Here is a 19919-nt window from a genome sequence, read left to right as displayed (position 1 = left end):
AGGCAGAACTTTCTGGGATGACCTTATGGTGATTTTACAGGCTGAATGCCGTCATCATGATTATTCACAGAAAATATTTAAATACTGTTGGAAGCAGATGCATATATAATTAATACGATATATTTCCCTTTAGCGAGTTCTACACTGTTTTAGATTAAATATAAAACGATATTTGTACCTTTAAGGCTTCGATTGCACTCAGCCCTAAACTGTTTTTTTAGTTCGTAGAAATATTTTTGTTCTAATCTGTTCCATTGGTAGAAGCATTTTAGAAAAACGTACAGGTGTAATTTAAAGTGTTTTCGTTCCCCTTTCGCCTTATCTCAAAATAAGATAAGATTCGGGTACGTTTATAAGTATATTTTTCCATTTCCACCGCCAGGCGGTCTTTCAGAGGCAAGAAGTCTAGATAAAAGTAAAGGTAAGTTTCTAGTTATAAAGTTAATAAGCGTTTGTGAAATGGCGCGTGATTTTGGCTGAGGAACCGAATGTTAAAGTCTGACTAAAAAGGACAATCCCGCTGACGGAATATTGGAAAAACATCGGAATTGGTATTGTCAAAAAGAGAATCTTTTGTTTAAGATTAGAGGACGTGTAGATTAGGTTTTAGTATATCAGCGTTAGTGCCAGTATTTAATTGGGTGGTTCTATTCATTAGTTGAAATTAGGGTTAGGTTAATTTATAATTACTGCCCTGAGCCCCTGATGCTAATTTAGTTTCACTCATTGCACCGAAGCCACGGAGAAAAGGAACAGAAATAAGTTGAACACATACAAGGAATTAAATCAAAAAAACTGTCAGCCGTGACGTCACTTCTGTGTCTGCCAGGGGCGCGTACCAATTCTAAGAAGGAATTCTTCATGAGAATGTTTCTGCCCGTGAGAACTCGCTAAAACGCGTCAAATATAAAGATTTTTCTATAGATGGCTGCTTAGGAGAATGCCACGAACGTTGTAAACGAAGCCTTTGACAATAAATATTTTAATTAATAACGATTTCACGAAAATATATGAAGGAAGAAAACATTTGATTAATAATTTGAAAGGGAATATTTCGTCGGAAATTAACTTAACAATCGGTTTTCTTTGAAATCATTTTAGTCCATCAAAATATTATACTGTTTATTTTCTTCAGCATCAAGTTTACCTTCTAAATATATAGAAGTGAGAATTATCACTATCAAGGGAACAATTCTTCGAATTTTGACCCTCCCCATGCCTTTCTTTAAAAGAGTAAAACAAAATCCAACAGAAAAAAGGAGTTGCTTGTGTAAAAAAACTCAACTCCGCTGATTAGATTTGGTGGGGAGGTTAATTTAACTGTCACCTTCGTACATTTGGTTATACGTTTATATATTGTTATATACAATTTTCGTAAAGACCCAGTAATAATAAGACGAAATTAAATTTTAGAATGGATTGGAAATTTTCAGGTCACGTCATTTCGAACTAAATTTAAATGCCCTTGAACCACGTCTTCAAGTTCATTTAAAATTTATCACAAGAATCATTAGAGATACAAATGTGGTTTCAATTAGAAAAAAAATGAGTTATAAATTGCTTTCATTATACCTAATTTGACCAATAAAAAGTCGAGGTATTTTAGACAAAACAAGAAAGTTTTTATGAAAATAAAGTACCAGAGACCAGGTTAAAGGGCTAATAACTCTAAATGTATTTAAACTAGAGTATCAAAATTTGCTAGACATTCTCAGCTGGTAAGGGTCTTTCGAATTTGCAAATTCGGATGAAATTCAATTCATGCTTCAAGGTCTTTCAAAGTGTACCTCGAGAACCAATGATTTAGATAAATGTTTCCAATTTCAAAAGGGGGTAAATTTGAATTTTAAGTCTAAATGTCTTGAACCCGATACAAACCACCATGTTGAAATTTCTGCAAATTGGAACCATTTCTCTAACGAGATAAACTTTGAATGACCTGGAGTTTAAAAAATTAACACAAATGTAGATTTCAATATAGTCTTTACAGAATGGAAATGGAAAGTGCCTCTTCCGAGAAAATGGAGAAATGGTTGAAAGATAATAACCTACTTCAATTTTTGGATGCAATTAAAAGTAATGATATATTTAAAGTCTAATTTTTGTCATTAGTTTGCGGTTTGTTGCATATTGAGGTTAAGGTTGGCGAGCATAGCTGATATCGTCATTGTGGGCGTTGAGATAAAAACATTATCTTTGCTACTAACCCTTTATCCCAGATCTTACTCTTTATTTGGAGCCGATATCGAAAACATTTTGCTGTTTGGAAATCGTTAAATAACTCTTACACGTTTTAAAATAACAATTGATAGATATTTTTTAAAAGAAAATATATAGCATTGCTATCTGGGACTGGAGAATCAAATTTAGCTCATCTAGTTCATTAAGCTCTTGGTATCAGGTTACATTTGATTTGGAACTGACGTATTCTAACTAGTTTGAGAAACCATTACTACAGAGTTTAAGGTTTATAGTGTTTCCATGGTTACAGAAATTTGGTTTAACATTTTATTATTACATTTTTCGCAACTTTTAACAGTTATTTGATTTTAAAGTGTGGAATCCATATTCTGCACAGACATTTTCCAGGCTATTACGGCTTAGGTCAAAAAAATATTAGTGAAGCATCAACTAATGTATCAAATTGTATTTTGAAATAACTTTGAACATGCGTCCTATGAATCCGAAAAACGTTAACCACCGAACAATCGAAATAGAAGTAGTCGTAACTTTCTACCAACTAGGAGCAACAAACACAAGGAATACGCAGCTAGGCTAATACCCAAGGCACCACCTTAGGCCTAAGTCATCATGCGACTTTTGAAGCCTTAATTCAGCTGGCCTTTAAACACGCTAACGCAGTGTTGTGTACAAATTTCATTGGATGAGCCTTTACGCTGAACGTTTAACGGGAGGGGGGAAAGACAATTTCCGAATTTTTCCCTTCCAACGGCCGCAGGCGCTAAAGCGTCTAACTAAAACTGTACACAAGAAAATGCACGACTTTTGATGAGTTGCGTTCTGGTTGTGCTGTGTTTGTTGCTGCTAGCTGCCAAATATTTCTGTTATAATGTAGAGTTATAGAATAAAATACCCTGAAATCCATGAAATCCAAAGATTTTCTGTAAATGCATTGATAGTCAAATACAGACTAAAATTACAGCTTGGTGAAATGTGTGTGAAAATTAAATAAGAATTTATTTCAACGGAAATGTTAGTAGCACAGAAACGAAGCTTTTCTCAAAATATTAAAGAAAAGGCTCCTCTGCTATTTCGATATCCGAATTAAGGTCACATTCAAACTGTCAGTTAAACGACGTTCACCTTGACGCATTATTTTGGGGCTAATATTCGTCTAGGTTTTCACTGTGTTATTACAGCTATTAGTGACGTCAATAAGGCATAGACGTAAATATGAACCGTGAAAGATAATATTGTGCCCTGCTGCCATGAAATTACACTTCTGAAAACGGAAACGGCCTAAAATTATGCCCGTAGCGACCATAGATATAGGAAACGAATATAAAGATCTAGATAAAATATTTCAATGGGAGTGAATACGGAGGTGACAGCTAGCACAAACGCGTAATTTCTGCAGGATATAATTATAAGGCGCTATCTATCGGTTAGAAAGCTCGTGCTATCGTCGCGAGAGCCATTGTCTCCTGCTTAAAAATTATACTAAAAGTCACCAACAGATGGAGTCTAAAGACTATGGCCTGCGGAAAGGTCAAGCACTTAGTACTAAAATGCTAAGAGAGCTCGCGCTCTTGGTCACGTGCCTTACTCGGTGTCTGCTAGGTGTCAGTTCCGTAATTTATATTACGCTTAGATGCCCCGAAATTTAGCTAGACCTTTAGATACATTTATTATATCTATGGTAGAGACATCTGGAAAAAGCATGAGTGGGATTTTTTTGGCCAGCTAGATCTGTTTAAACATTCAAAAATAGGAAGATAATTTATTAAACTTTCCTTTGCTAACTAAAGAATTATAACTTAAAATAATTGAAATAAGACTACTATCCATAAATAATAATAGTAATGTATTACCATAAGTTTATAATATAGTAACATAGGTGTGACACTTCCTATTCTTCACATGCAAAGGTTTTACTGGGAGCTATTCACAAGACACTGCATACTGGCTTCGCCGCAGTTTTGCGTCCTCATGCTAACGCGTCACACGTAGCCTTTGACAGCGCCTCGCGAAGGGAAGATATTCTTCTGCTGATGACGTCACTCCATTACTAGCTCTCAGTAAAATATTCCCCAAAGTGACAGACTTATGGAACAATATTATAGACTTATGTTTTTACTTATAGACTATATTTTCCAAGACTCTATGATTATGTTAAAACTTGAAGGAATGTAGGCGTACCTTGGGGTGTACAGCTTGTACCCCCTACAAGTTTCCTCTACACGTTTTCTGGTGCTTAACCTGTTTAATCACGGTGCAATTATAAATAAAGTTTTAAACTAAAATAATCTTCCTCGTTTAGATCCTTTCAATCAAAACCAAAATTTTACATTAAACCATTGAAATTATTTTAACAAACTTAATCTTAGTCCCATTAGTTTGCATAAGTCTTTGCACTTAAAGTACACTCTGTTAAATAAGTCTTCCGCCGTTGGGATTTTGGCACTTATTTGCGATTATCTCAAAAACTATGAATGAGAGCAAGTTGAAAACAATTTAATTTTTAATATTTTACTAATATCTTTCATACCTATGTCGTGATTCACGTGTAGCATTTCCATATCCGCCGGAAACGCCAAATATCGTTTTTGACAACTTTTTTAATAATGATGTTACGCCCATGAAACCTGCATTTTTGGATTCAAAAGGTTCGATTCATATTAAGAAAGTGCCATTGGTTTCTGGCTACGACGAACGGCTGCTAAGATATGGCCTATAGAATATTCAGGTCTCATTCGGAAAATGCCTAATTAATCAATATTATTAATCCGGCATATAACCACAGCGTTCCAACAACTCGTTAAATCAATATATATATATATGCTTATTGTGTTACCCGCAATGAAACGACGAAAGCTTTTTTTTCCTCAACAATAAGATATTATTTCTCGGTCGCCTGGAGCATTTTAGAATTTTCCGAAAGATACCCGAATTTTTGATAGGCCATATCTTAGCAGCCGTTTGACGTAGCCAGAAAACAAAGTCACTTTCTTGATATGATTCGACCCTTTTGAATCCAAAAATGCAGGTTTCAGGGGCGTAACATCATTATTAAAAAAGTTGTCAAAAACGATATTTCGCGTTTCCGGCGGATATGGAAATGCTACACGTGAATCAAGACAAAGGTATGAAAGATATTAGTAAAATATTAAAAATTAAATTGGTTTCGACTGGCTCTCATTCATAGTTTTTGAGATAATCGCAAATAAGTGCCAAAATCCCAATGGCCGAAGACTTATTTAACAAAGTGTTCAAAACAATCATCGTATTTATGGTATTACTACGGGGCATTATTTATAGGAAAAAGATTGGACGACGAGTCGTTCTTCGAAATGAACGAAGAGCACGTGAAGGAAGTTCTTCCGACTCTCGGAGATTATCTGAAGTTCATGGCGAAATATAAAGAGATTATGAAAAGTGCCGCCTTCCCAACTCACCCAGCGAGGGGATCTTCCGCTTCACCTCAATATAAGGTCAATATCACCGGTAAAATTAAAGCAGAATTATCAGGGTCATGGCAAAGGCTTAAGTCGGGGGTTTCCTCCGACTAATATCATTTAACGATTGCGAAAAACGTCTCATATTGAAATATTTTTATAATAAGTAATTTGTAATGGCACCAAACATACCTTTATCAAATTTTCGTTAACAATATTTCAATTTCCTGTTTTGCTGTAAAGCCGCAATTTATTTATTAACCAAAATATATTATTTTGGAAGTGCAATAGGCGAAACTATAAAGTGGAGGGGGGCTGAAAAGATGGTAGTCACGTGACTTTCTGGAGAACTGCAGCGCCGTCTTTCCTAAGAAATACCAACTTTTTTTCATTTTATTTTGCTTCTAGAGGTTTAAATTTTAATCGATTCATCTAAATTATTTTATTATTATAATAATTATTATTATTTTTATTATTATTATTATTAATAAAAAAGTGGATGTTAATTAGCTGTCTGCGGTATCTGGAAATAGTATTTTTTTCTTTGCCGTCGCACGGCCAACTGTGAACACGAGAAACTGAATCGAAGTTGGCTGTGAAATGGTAGCACGTAATTTTGTTTTCCCATTTTAACAAGTGGGTTAAGACCAAATTTAATAGATCTTAAAAAAAATTGATTTGAAAAAATTCAACGGTTATATTGTGTAAATTGGCGCGTGCTTGCTCGGAAGGGATAATCTTATTGGCTAAGACAAATGCGGATAAATATTGCTAAGCCCACGTGATTCTATTTTATTATCAGAATAAATAATTACACGTGCGACGAAAAAATTGGCGATATCATCGAGATTCACGCGTTTTTAATTTAAAAACCCTTCCTTTTGACGGTTTTTATTTTGGAGTGAATAATTTCTTTTAGCGTCTATTAATAGTTTCGCCTATTGCGTGGATTTTATGTAGTCAATCTCCCTATGGCACTAATGCCCCGATAATTTAAACCTCCGGATATTTTAAGACGTAAGTATACCTGAATTTTTGGAAACGTATTCTTTTGGTCGCCTTGCTATTTTCATCATATTTTGGCGTGCAAATGAAGTTTTCATTAATTGAGTTCAAGTTCCCTCGTCAACTTCACTTCAGTTATCTTTCGTATTTTAAACATAATTATTAATTAATAGATGTTTCAATTCATCTTTCGTTAGTACGTGCTGTTGGGTGCATATTTTTTAAAAAGTAAAAAAACCCTTTCGACTTCTCAGAAATGGTGGTGCCATTTAAAGAGACGGAACAGGTTTTTTATACAAACGTTTTTAATTTACCCTAAAATATATAATAATAATAATAATAATTATCAGCTAGGCTCATACCCAAAGTACCACATAGGCCTAAGTCATCCAGCGACTTTTAAAGCCATTAATTCAGGGGGCCGGGTTACAATGCGTAGGAGGGTGGTGGCAAGCCCTTCATGCCACGCGAGCCAACAGCTCCCTACAACAACTATCACCGTTAACGATTAGTCTTAACAATTTATGCTTTGAAATATTTTTGCGCGCTATTTAGTTAAAATAGTAAAAAAAACTAAATTTATGTTTAAAATAGATACTTTTAATGTTAGTAAGAGATTAAAAATGCTGATAAATACAAAATTGAATTAGGGTTACGGAGAGAGAAAAATATATTTCTTTTTGACGGTTGCTAGTACGTTTTTATTATTATTTTTTGCGCGGGCACACTTTTTTAAAACCACTGTCAGCGCGTGCTCATTATCTTCAATCTTTTTCACGAGACGCAGACAAAACATTATGTATTTTCTAATTCTCTCTTTTTTTGTAGGTTACGCTTGCAGAATTAAAATTACGTTAAATGAGCTAAATTTACAATACGGACAGAGTCAAATTAAGTAACTTAAAACAACTTTGAGTCTATTTTTGCTTTTTGGGGAATACATTTTTACATGCTTCAAGGAAACTAGCTTAGAAATTTAAGTAGGAGCCTACGTTATCAGATATATAAAGCAACTGTTGTGATTAATTATTTATAATTATACCTCTTATACTTTTATTAACTTTCTAGACAAAAATTATCAATAGATAGAATTTATTTGTAATGCAATTCTACAAATTTTAAAATATGCACAAATTCTTGAATAATCGTATAAAAATGGAACAGCCCATGCGCAGCTGTAGCTCGGACTGTGATTAATTTAATTGTTACTCTTTGCTTAGGAAAACGGCCGCTCTAATAGTTAGCACTGAATACTTTCCTGAATATTTTAATTTTTTTCAAAGAAAATGCTTCTCTAGTTTAAATCGACACATTACATCTTGGACTATTCGAAAGAGTTGAAAATTAAACTTAAAGAGCAAGGATATTTTCCCAACTGTCTGTATCTTCATATTTTACCTGAAGTGGCGCAAATCAGACTTTCTTCAGACTACCCTGTTTTAACGACAGGTCATTTCGTATTTTTGTCCCAGGATCCTCCATCGATTGGAAGAGACCACATTTCAATTTCCGCACGTGCCGGAGGAAGAGTGGACATCAAAGACGCGGTCAGTTTTCCAAAATTTATGTTCTCACTTTAAAAGCGCATACTTGACCAGTACGAATGAGTAAATTTAGAAAAAAGTCCGTTTGATTATGTTTGTCCTGATCGTGGCGAGGGTAGTAAATTGCGGTATCATTTAAAGTAAAAAGGGGAGTTATAATTTTGATGACGATGCTATTTGACGTGTAAGAAAACCTTATCAAAACATTCCTGTACATTAACAAATCATATTTTATTTTTCATTTTAGAAGATTGGTGGTGAGCAGATAAAGGAAAAAGGTACTTTTTAAACACTTGATATTAAGTTAATCCTTAAGTAAATTAAATTGCATACAAGTTTCAGTTAATATTAGTTAATTAACTAAAACTAAGGTAACAATAGCCCAGAAAGAATGTAAAGTCCACAAATTCCAAACGATTTTTCCACTGATGACTGGCTGCTTTAGTCATAAATACACGATTTCGACCAGCACCTACACTCTTAAAATTTTCGTGAAGTTTAACACCTGTTTAAGACCTTTCTTTTGTTCCAATTTTTTCCCTAATGCTTGTTACTTTACATTATAACCTAAATAAATATAAATTAGGCTACTTGAAAAGTAAGGTTAAAATAATAATAACAAGAATCAGCTAGGCTCACTTGAAACTAAACATCTACCATTTATCCCATTTTGAGGTATAGGAAAGTGTGGTTTTTATAAGACTTGTTAATTTTCCGGGAAAATAGAAAGCAGAAAATTTTCCGCAAATCGGAACAAAAATTAAAACATAAATTACTTTAAAAGTGTTATTAATGTTTTTATCTTTTTATCGATATAAAATGTCTAATAACCTTAAACATACTACAAAACATTAGTAGTGTTACTTTCTTAATCACCCATGTAGCACAAAGCAGTCGGCCCGAACGCTACGATTTTGGTAGGGACGACTAGTCGGGACTAAGTCGGGGGTGGTGTCTATACACTACTAGGCGATTAGTCGGGATGTCCTACCGGCGCCAAGGTTGGCCCGACTAATAAAAGTAACACAAACTGGCCGACAGCATATTGACCTCTTTTCCGACTTATTATTTGTGGCTAGCTCAGCTGGTAGTTTTTTAGTCGGCCCTACTGTTGGCCTTTTCTAAATATACAAATTAACCGCTAGTAGATCTTTAGTTGGCCGACATCTAAATGTTTGTTTTCCCACCTAAGAATTCGATATTGGCCTACAGTATTATCTGATAGGTCATTTTATTGCCGAGCCTTCAGTATGATGGATACCACCCAAAATTGTCGGGATGTTCTATCCAAGAAAAGGTTGGTAAATTATCTCCCCTAAGAAACTGCAAACAATTTCAATTTAATTATAAAATTTATTTCTTGATTTTTATGAAAATTAATTTATTGCAAAACTAATTACTTAATAAGAGTATTTTATCACATAAAATAATATTCTTCTGAACTTTTATTTAGCTTATGTCAAATATAATTTTTTAATGAAAGTTTGGTTTAGATGCAAAGGTATAAGTTTAAGTTAATAGATTGTACAATTCACAATACAACAAAAATTATCAAAAACTTAAGAGACTTCCAGTTGGTTATTTCTAGGAGCTAAATCGTTACCTGTGTATAAAAAATGGTAGCATTTGTCTTAAAAACTTTCAAAAATCAGGAATATACAGAAAAATTAATACAAACCTTTTTTTCAACAATTTCGTCAAAAACATTCAAATCAATTAAAGAAAACCGTAAAAAATTAAAAATTCTTAAAAATAATAATATTTTGATATTACAGGACAGATCACCCACTTTTAAAATAAAATTGAAACTTTCAGTCGAAATACCATCTTATAACGATTACACGTTAACTGTCTTTCGCCGGCTCTTTAGCTTATTACTAACATCATCAGCTGAACTATATCCACCTAAAAATATTACCTAAAAATATTTTTAATTAATATTTGGTAGATAAATGTTGGAAATCTGAGTACACACCTGAATAATTATGATTAATTCGCTTAGCTATATTACAAAGCATTGGTAAATGATTATTTGATAAAGCAAAGGCTTAAATTTACCAGTCACGGACACGTTTAATCGTTTACGACTGTCTTGTTTTCAAACAAATAATAGCTCTTTAAAGAAGATAACTCACTGTTATCTTTCAACTTCTTAAATTTCAAAAATTATCGAAATTATCAATACAAGTATTTACACCATAGAGATATAAATTTAACACGGTCGAATAAAGTAAAACTTAAACTTTTGGCCACGACATGCAGCGAGTAGCTACCGGCTTTCCCCTTCTCTCTCAGAGTCCTGATTTCTGAGTATCACGTGGTACGCACGGAAAGATATTTGTATGGTAGAAGGCTAACGAACTTTAGTTCCCCCGTTTGAAATAGACGCTACCAACAGGTGGCAGGTCAAAACTGTTATAACTCGTAAAATAAAATATGATGAATATTAATCAAATTAATCACATTTATTTATTATTTTAACTTATTTGAATAGATTGTTGTAATAAATTTTACTTTTTAAATATAAATGTCACTTAAATGAGAAAATCTAGCGCTATTTTAAAATAAGGATATAATAAATGTCTGACCTGTCGGTAAAGCCAACTATAAAAACGTGTCTAGTTATATGGGTGGCAAATTGTCGTTGACACTTACCCAAATAGCATATCCTCTATCTCATTTTAGCCACTCTCATTCTAGTCAGAATCTAATTACAGAGTCGGTAAAACCGTCAATAAATTGAGTCGACAATTACCTGTCAGCAAATCAGTTCATAATGAAAATTTTAGGTACATTTATTTTACGTTGGCAGATAGTTGTTTAACCCGACATTTCAAATATCAAAGTAAGGGTCGTTATTGACGACTGTAAAATGGCAAACCGAAATAGTGTTGGTAAACAGGCGGCATATACAACACATATAAAACGGAAATGTCGGTTAAAACGACCACAAGATCAGTCGTACATTAGTTAGCCGTATGTCAGTTAATTTCACCGACTTAAGACCGATTCACTTGAGGTCGGTCAATGGTTGGTTGAGCCGACCTCTCGTACTATCAAATTTAGGGTTGCAAATGCCGACTTTAAAATGGTTATTTTAATCAGCGTTGGTAAATAGTCGGCACCTAAGAATACATTGAACTGGGAGTGTTGCAATGGCCGTCTGCTTAGTGCCCACTTTAACCGCCGATGGCCAAAAGTCAAAACATTGGACTGTAGTCGGTTTCAGTCGGCAAAACCGACCCGACCTTTAACCGACTCACAGTCTCTTAACCGACTACTAACTGACCGCGCTGTGCTACATGGGCATGTTTAAACTTGTCAAGAGGTTTAGTTTTACTTTTGGATTTGCAAAATGAGGTGAAAATGCCGCTTCATTTAAATTTGCTAACGATATATTAGACTAATCGTTTAATGAAAACTTTTTTCCGGGAAAAAATTACTCGGTGATTTTCCGCGTAAAAATTGGCAGCTTACAACATTAGTTTTTATTGAGTGGGAAATGTTTCAAAATCTGTCCATACATAAAAGATAGTATAGAAAATAGCTTTAATGAAATTGATGTTTTCATCGCTAGGAACGCTATTTATGTAATTAAGGGGAAAAAAATCTGTGAGTGTCTTTATTCCTACCACCTGATGCAAAGGTCAAGGATTTAACTAAAAAAAAACGCTGTGAAAACTAAAGCAAAATATTTATCGTGATATGCCGGTGTGCAGTATTGGTTGAGTGTTAAATTATAATTTCAAATAAAATTACCGCTCCACAATAACTAACCCAATTTTCAAAAGCTTTGTATTTCCTTTAACTGATAATTATCTAGATATATAAATTTTCATTTTACTAATTATTGTGTTTGTTTAATTTCAGTTGGGACAAAAGTTGTCAATAAAGGAAAGGTTTTTGGAACGGTAAGACGAATTTTCTGGGCTTGATTATTTGTGTGGTGTTGGTGCTGAAAAATGCACGTAAAGAAACGAGAAACAAAGAAAAAAAGAAATAAAAGAGAGTTATAATTATGGCATGATAACAATAGTTATACTCAGCTAGGCTAATACCCAAGGCACCACCTTAGGCTCAAACCTGCAAGCGACTTTTAATTCCTTGAAATCAATTGGCTGGTGTACAAAATGTATGAGACAATTCTGAATACAACAAATGTACTTAAATCGGGTCAATATCAACACACCAACGCATGTCCGATTTTTTATTTAATTTCTGTTGCATACTATAGACGATATTGAAATTTCTGTGTCAAAATTATTTTACGGAAATGGAAATTCGTCGATAAATTAGTTTTTTGAAATTTAACCAAAATTAACGTTTTCTAGCGTTTGTGGTATCGAAGGATACACGAAATTTTACATTTGTGGAATATTTGGTGAAGACAAATTAAATTCGATTTTTTCTTGGAAATTAATATCTCCGAGAACTTTCATTTCCCGCAAAATAATTTTGACACAGAAATATTCAGTATCGTCTAAAGAAAAAAAAACGTACATGCATTGGTGTGTTGATATTTTGCCCTTAAGTCCATGAAATAGTACACATGGATTGATCCATTTAATACTTTAGATAATATACAGGGTCATATGACTGTATATTTTTGTGGGGTATCAGGTACGATTCGGGTTACGCAATTTATTATCGGGTTTGGTTTGGTTTACTTAAAACTGGAACCCACCCGACAAAAAGCCTAAATTTACTCTGTTAGATATTTCGTGGGAAATTTTGAACTTCCTATTAGTTTAGTAACATCTAAATATTGCTGAGGCTCTAATAATTAATTCTCTTAGACTTATTAAGAAATTAAATAAGCTAAAACTGATAAAACTATAAATGTGATCCCTTAACAGTTTCTCTATTTCCATCGAATAAAAATCGCAAAATATACAAATTTTAATGATTTAAACAATAAATAAGATACGGATACAAAGTGCAATTAAAAAAGTCGTAAGAAGTAAATACTGTGTTTTCTTAGAACACACTAGAAATGTTATACGTAGTTGGTATCATATTTCTTATCATATTTCTTACATTACAAACATCCATCTCAGCAATTAAAATGGAATATGAACCGTATGACTAGAGATCCTATGACGGCTCACTGATGTTTCCAAACAATTTCAAATGTTAAAATTACGCTGCCCGTGAATATAAAGGTGGTTTCTTTTCGCCTGTTGTCGAACTAAAAGTGTACTCTTTTTAGCCTTAAACGTTTTATTCGCCTGTTCCGGGGAAGATAATTACTCCGCGCCATATACTATTCGCTTGTTCGGGAGTATTAGGGCTACTCTGTTTACTCCTTCTGAAAAGGAAGTGACAATAGAGTAAAGCGAATTTATCTGCAGCTGGAGAGGCCACAATCAGCCATTTTGGAAAACAGTTTTACACCTTAGAATCAGAGTAAAATGACGTCATAATCTTACTCTTCTTACCGTACCCCGAAATCCCGGTACAAGCCAAAATAAACCAGCTTTTATTAATTCATAAACCATTTTCCCGATGAAAAAGTTTTAGAAACTTGCTATGGGATTAATTTCGCCTCGTATTATTAAAATGTTTTGAGATACCAGCGGGAGCCAGATTATTTACTTGTTTCAAGCAATTAAAATCACTAGTTAAAGTAATAGTATAAGCTTTAGTTTTTATTATTTATTTAGGAATGGAATAAATATTTAAAATCAACGGTAATGTTATGCACAATAAGAACAACTTTTAAATACCCGAGGATATCCTGAAGATGCTGAAACTGTAGTCGAAATTTAAAATTTGTTTTCATTATGGTGTAGAATAAATATCGTAGATTTACAATTTGCATTAATGCACAAGTATTAACTGGATCAAACTCGGATAAAAACGCCATTTTCACTCAAACCTAGGATTAAACTTGCAAAGAATAATTGCTTATGAACTCTTTCTGTTTCACTTGCAGCAAGTGGGAGACGTAGGAACTATGACGAACAACTTGAAATGACATACCAGAAATCGTTCACGCATATCGAATAAAAAGGAAAACCAAATTGTAAATGATACTTTTTAATAAATTGTTTTAAAAAAAATTCCTCTGAAAAAACCCAAAAAGTTAGAAATCAGTAAATCCCAATAATAATAATCGCCTTCAGATATTGAAAAGACCATTTAAACCTCAATTTTCTTAGATCTAGATAGAACTTTTAGTTAATCGCTTCGGGGCTTCAGAAAGTAATAATTTCAATTTCTAATTTTCAAACTTGAAACTTCATAATTAAATTAAAGTTTATAGTAATGTAACAAATTCTAAGTGCAAAAGTGATGTACTTGTAAAAACTACATTTGAAACTACGACGGAAGCGTTCTAACCACTTACTAGCTAACCACTAAACTTATTCTAAATAGTAAAAACGTCAACCAACAACCAAGAAAGTTTTGAATACAATTTCTAATTTAAATTTCAACTTTAAAAATTGTAATTAAATCTTTTAAAATAAACAAACCTTATTGAGTAACTGTTCAATTATTTGTTTTATTTTTACTATTATACACGTAATAATAGTTTATTTAAAAAATCTTTGGTCTCAAAGCTTTATTTTAATCCCGTATTCTCCAATCATATATTTGATTGAACATTTTATATTTGACAAAATATTTGTTATTCGATTAAAGAACGGGCTCAGATTTTAGCCCTTCATAGAATTTGATAAAATTATTCGGTGTTTTATACATTTGACTTGTAATTAATTTGATTTACATCTAAAAAGAAATCAAACTAGATATTAAATAGCATTTATAACGTTTATAACCCTTTGAACCGCAATAGTTGAAATTTAAGTTGCTGTACTAGTCAAATGGATAGTCGACTTTCACCTTTGCCAATTGAAATGTAAAAGCAACGTTAACAGATACAGCACTTTACATTTGTCCAAGAGCCAAATTAGCTATACTGAAATTGTTAAGTAACTAAAAGTTTAGAATTCCTAGAACGTAAGGGCAATCCCGCAGAAAGTAGTGCTTCCAACTCAATTTCGGATGACATTTGCATCATCTGACGTTTAGATTTTACGAGATCATTCATGATTTGGCAACCAGACAGAATATGAGCAGAATTCAGATGCCTCACAGCGAATTTTCAATTTTCTCTGATTTAATAATTTTGAAATTAAAGTTAATTTGTATTTTAATTTGATCATTCTAGTCGTATTAGTCAGATATCTGTTCAGATAATCGGTTACTTGAGATACAAAATTAAGATTAGAGTGGGAGATCTTAGCGGTTAATTGGATTTGATTTACTGATCTTCTTCAGATATCTAAAAATTATGACCTGAATGACCTGATCAGGTGGGTGTTTGAAGTATTATTTTAATGTTTTAATAAATAGAAAAACATCGAAGCAGACTTTGATAAAAAATTGTTTTTCATTCTTATTTTGTCACTTATTTTTAGCGTGTCGAAATTTGTGGAAACCTAGCAGAGAAAAACATTTGACACATTCTATCAATTTCTATATGATCAGTTTCTTCAGAATGACTCTCCTTTACCGTTTTGCAACCGATTGCCTTATCCCTCTTGATGAACATTTTTCGCGTCTGGTTCTCCGGAATGGCGCTCTCAGTCATCGTCTTGTGCCTAGAAATAATTAATCGGCAATTCATCTAAATCAAGAAGTAAATATGGCACGGAAGAGTGAAACTGAACGTAAGCATCGGAACGATATTCAAAGAGTGAGAACTACTCATTAAATTATGAATTAATATTGGAGCAAATTTAAGCCTTTAAGTATTCACCCATTGACGCTGAATCAGCACAAGTTTCCCGAAACCACTCAAATGTTTTGGATAAATTTTGTTTTTCGAAACCATGTAATAAACCATTTTTAATATTCCAATAACCGTCTTAGCATAAAAAAAGATGTAATTATCATCGAATTATGAGAATCATGATCAAAATGCGTTCATTTAAGAAAGCTACGCCTTCAATGGTTTAATCTGCCACGTTGTTTTATTATAACTCCTACGAACCTCCTTTTATCCTAACTACGCAAGAACAAGACCCTTCTTTTTTGGGAGTAGCCGGAATTAAGCAGCTCTGACATTTCAGTTATCGAAATTCAAATGATCACGAAAAAGAGAAGCGAGAAATAAGTCGGGTTTCGATTTTCTCGGAAAGATACTTTCAATCAGATGAACGAGTCTTTCACGCATAAGAATAGCCCATTTTTGGTTTCCTATTTAATTTTGAATCCGAAAAATTACGAGTAATTTTTTATAAACGTATTACTTTTTAAAGTTTAGAAACATTTTCCAACAGCAACGATATTATCAGCGGTGTTAACTTTATGCGACAATAGATATTGCAATATATTTTGCACACGGTTTGCTAACTTCTCTTGAAAATTTTCCGCGAAAGATCTTTAGAAAGTTATCGAAGGGCAGATTTCTACTTAATTTTAATTAAACTTAAGGGTTATTTTTTATTTTTCATTATTTTCAGACTTTGGTAGTTCTTTCACCTTAGTGAATCGCATCGCTTAAGCCTCAAATGGTAAATGTAGCACCCGCACATTCTTTTTAGCTAATACTTACGTCGTGAGTGTATCGCACAATCATTTTAATGGAAATAATTCTGGTGGCATTAGACGATTGTGGCTGGTTGGTTAATCATACTGCAATGTTGATTGATCATCTTTATTAAATAAATTAATTTTAAATATGAAATTTATTAATAAATTTCAATTATTACCAAACTTATTTCTTAATGTTTAGTAATGGTGTCTGAACCTAGATGAAGTAAGCTATTTCGCTACTTTATGAAATTTGTTCTCACCTAGCTGTGTCGAATAAACCGGGTCCATTAACTTGACCCCCCAGTAAAGTGCAATTCGTTTATAAGTAATAATTAAAAATTCGCGTTACTGGGGGGTCAAGTTAATGGACCCGATTAACCCTATACCTTTCTAAAACCTTTATTTTTTAAAATGTGTATCGCCATAGCAAGAAAGTAAATTTAAATAATTGTAACATTAAGAAATATAGAGTATTATAATTAATATCATAATTGGCATTAAGAAAAATAAACACTTCCTATAGATTAATAGCTAAATTTTCCCGATCTCTTTTTTCAACAATTAAATTATCGCCCGGCCACGACTTGGATAGGCAACCGAACAAACTAGTCCTTCTTACCTTACAAATTTAGGGTGAACTTCGTTTAATTTTTTTAAATTTCGTATTTTCAGAAATTATATTTTAGAAAACGTTTCAGAGATGAAGTTGAAGAGCATATTCCGAAACTTACAATTCGAATTGTTGTTGTCAAACTTAAAGCCCGCTCATGCCCGGACTGGCCCAGGTGGCTAACCGGCGATCGCCGGTCAGATCGGAGTCGACTCAAATTGGGGGCCAAAGAGGAAGAATTATTTGGCATTAATTTGAAATGCGGCCAACACGATTGCCTAGCGGGTGGGGCCAACTACTAGCCAGTCCGGCCCTGCTGCCTGCCCGCTCGACTTCTTTCTGTGGGGTTTTATATCAGATCAGATCTATCTCCCCAGTCACCATTGTTTGACGACTAGTGGCCGAGAATCATCGAGAGTACGATCTACCATTTTCTCAGTATAACGTTTTGTCTGACACCTATCGGGAAAAAAGTTTTCGGAAATTTACAAAATATGAAGATCCCTCGCCTGTTAATATACTGTAGATTAAATATTGTTTGAGAAAATTGGCCTGGCCGATCGATAGTCTGAGCCGCCCTGTGTAAAGTGTTACATGAAGGTCCAGTGTCCGTGTAATAAAATGTTGAAGGGAATTGCTAAATCACTGTAATTAAATCGCCCATTATTATCTCTTTTGATATCAATGTAATATCTATTGAGCTAATTTAACAAAACCACGAAGTAAAACCTGTCAAAATGAACAAACATTAAGTTTTTGAGTATTTGACTATGTTTTGGGATTTTTACATAAAATAATGTAAATGATATTGCAAATTAGGGTCTAACAAAGAAAACTATTCTATTTTTATTAGAACGCCTAAGAATTGAATTTTCAAAGAACGGAAACTCACAAGTCAGAAGTCAGTTTGCCGAAGAATATTTATAAAACTATAGGGGACAAAGTGAAGCTCTTTTAATTTACCTGATAGTTCTTGAACTTTATAAGACTTTTTTAGTAAATAGTTAACTGTTAAGGATTTTAGTGTTGATTCTTGGACTTTTTAAGACTGTAGTGGTGATTCTTGAACTGTTCAAGTCTTCAGTGGTGATTCTTGAACTGTTTAAAATTTCAGTGGTGATTTGTTGAAGAAAATTGGAAGCGATAAAGATATGCGATGTGTAAATAAAGAAACATTTTTTTATTATGTAAATATATTTTTAAAGCATATTCTATTTGTCGCACCGATAACGTTTTTTCTTCCATGTTTTTTAATGGTTACATTTTCAGTATAAAAACAGCCATGCAAAATGTAACCTTGCTTCAGTTCGTATTATGTTTCATCTTAAGTAAACTTGATTAATCGTTTTAAAATGTTGACTCCGCCTTAGTTCATTTTCATCTTGTGTGGAAGCTGCTATTATCATTGAAGCGTAAAAACTTCAATAGGTTATGGGCCCAGCACGCTCCCACTGCGCAACCAAGATGTCGATGTTCCACTGGCGGTCTTTTCTCAACTGCTTCCTGGTCCACTGAATCCTGACGATGGACAGTCTCCTGCGCCAAGACATAGACAGACTGTCTGGTCCCGAGAACTGGCGTAGCTGGAAGAGACAAGTCAGCGATGTCCTGGTAATCCGAGATGTCTACGGTATTATCACAGGCGATTGGACAGAACCAATCAGAACCACGTCAATAGAAGAAACGTATGCGGCTGTTTTCAAGAAATATCAAGTAGCGGTCAGCATAAGCCGTACAGTCATTTGGTCAGCTTTATCCCGTAAAGTCCAGAACATGATTGCTGACTGCGAGACGCCCAAAGAGATATGGGACAAGCTCCCCGAGATTTTCGAGCAGAAGTCATCTTACCAGCTCCGGAAGCTTCTAGCTAAATTAATGCGAGCCACGAAGTCCTCTGAAGTTGATATGGCAACACACCTTGCTCAAATGCGTTCGTTGTGGGCCGACATCCTGACCACTGCTAAGAGAGAGAAGGATATCTCTTTTTATGACGGCATTCTGGTTGCTTGCATTTTCAAATCCTTGCCGCATGATGAATACCGAGAGCTCAGCATGCTGTGGGATACACTGCCGGACGAAAAGCAGACTGTCGCTGAGCTTGAGCGCCTTCTAATTGGTCGCGCAACACGAGATGACAACGCTTCAGCAGATTCATCCGGGCTAATAGCTCGTCGAGAAAGCAACGAACCGGAATCCTCGGAAGAAATTGCCAAGATGCTACAACTGTAATCAGGCAGGTCATTTTTCAAAAGATTGCAAGAAGCCCAGGAAACCTGTCAGAGACAGCCGCAACACCTCAGAGGTCAATAGTAACGACGGTTACCTCGCAGCAAATGGCCTGATGAATGGGTCATCCACCTAAAGCCGCTGGTACTTTGACTCAGGAGCAACACATGAATGATGCGACCAAGTATGTCAACTTCCGACCTTTCGACCTTTCGATAGCCCAGCTACGCTGCAAGTTGGTAACAAGGCGCACATGACAGCAGACGGAGAAGGGGACATCCGAATACGTTACAAAGACGGCAAAACCGTTAATTGCGACGTTATCCATGACGTCTGGCATATTAGTGACTTCGC

General features: G+C 34.2%; 1 protein-coding gene and 1 long non-coding RNA gene across 5 annotated transcripts; both read left to right on the top strand.

The window, feature by feature from the left end:
• The first annotated feature begins 338 nt into the window (after positions 1-338).
• Positions 339-14681, top strand: LOC149968935 (uncharacterized). Of its 4 annotated transcripts, none has more exons than XM_090173958.1 (7): positions 339-421; positions 1991-2076; positions 5500-5672; positions 8114-8188; positions 8433-8463; positions 12056-12096; positions 14121-14681. In XM_090173958.1, the coding sequence occupies exons 2-7, from the start codon at positions 1992-1994 to the stop codon at positions 14160-14162; spliced, it is 447 nt and encodes a 148-aa protein (XP_090030084.1). In that variant the 5' UTR covers positions 339-421; position 1991; the 3' UTR covers positions 14163-14681. The 4 variants fall into 4 exon arrangements, with proteins under 4 accessions (XP_090030084.1, XP_090030099.1, XP_090030075.1 ...); XM_090173973.1 differs by having other exon boundaries at positions 405-421; positions 1982-2076; XM_090173949.1 differs by lacking the exon at positions 339-421 and adding an exon at positions 431-551.
• A 954-nt stretch (positions 14682-15635) lies between these two features.
• On the top strand, positions 15636-18358 carry LOC149968934 (uncharacterized). Its single transcript, XR_016480703.1, has 2 exons — positions 15636-15887; positions 17402-18358. It is a non-coding gene; the product is annotated as an uncharacterized LOC149968934 (long non-coding RNA).
• The last annotated feature ends 1561 nt before the right edge of the window (positions 18359-19919 follow it).

This window comes from Leiobunum rupestre, chromosome 1 (assembly GCF_980474605.1).
Source record: "Leiobunum rupestre chromosome 1, qqLeiRupe1.1.hap1, whole genome shotgun sequence".
NCBI lineage: Eukaryota > Metazoa > Arthropoda > Arachnida > Opiliones > Sclerosomatidae > Leiobunum > Leiobunum rupestre.
Note: the sequence above shows the minus strand (reverse complement) of the source record. Positions and strands in the feature narration are given on the sequence as shown.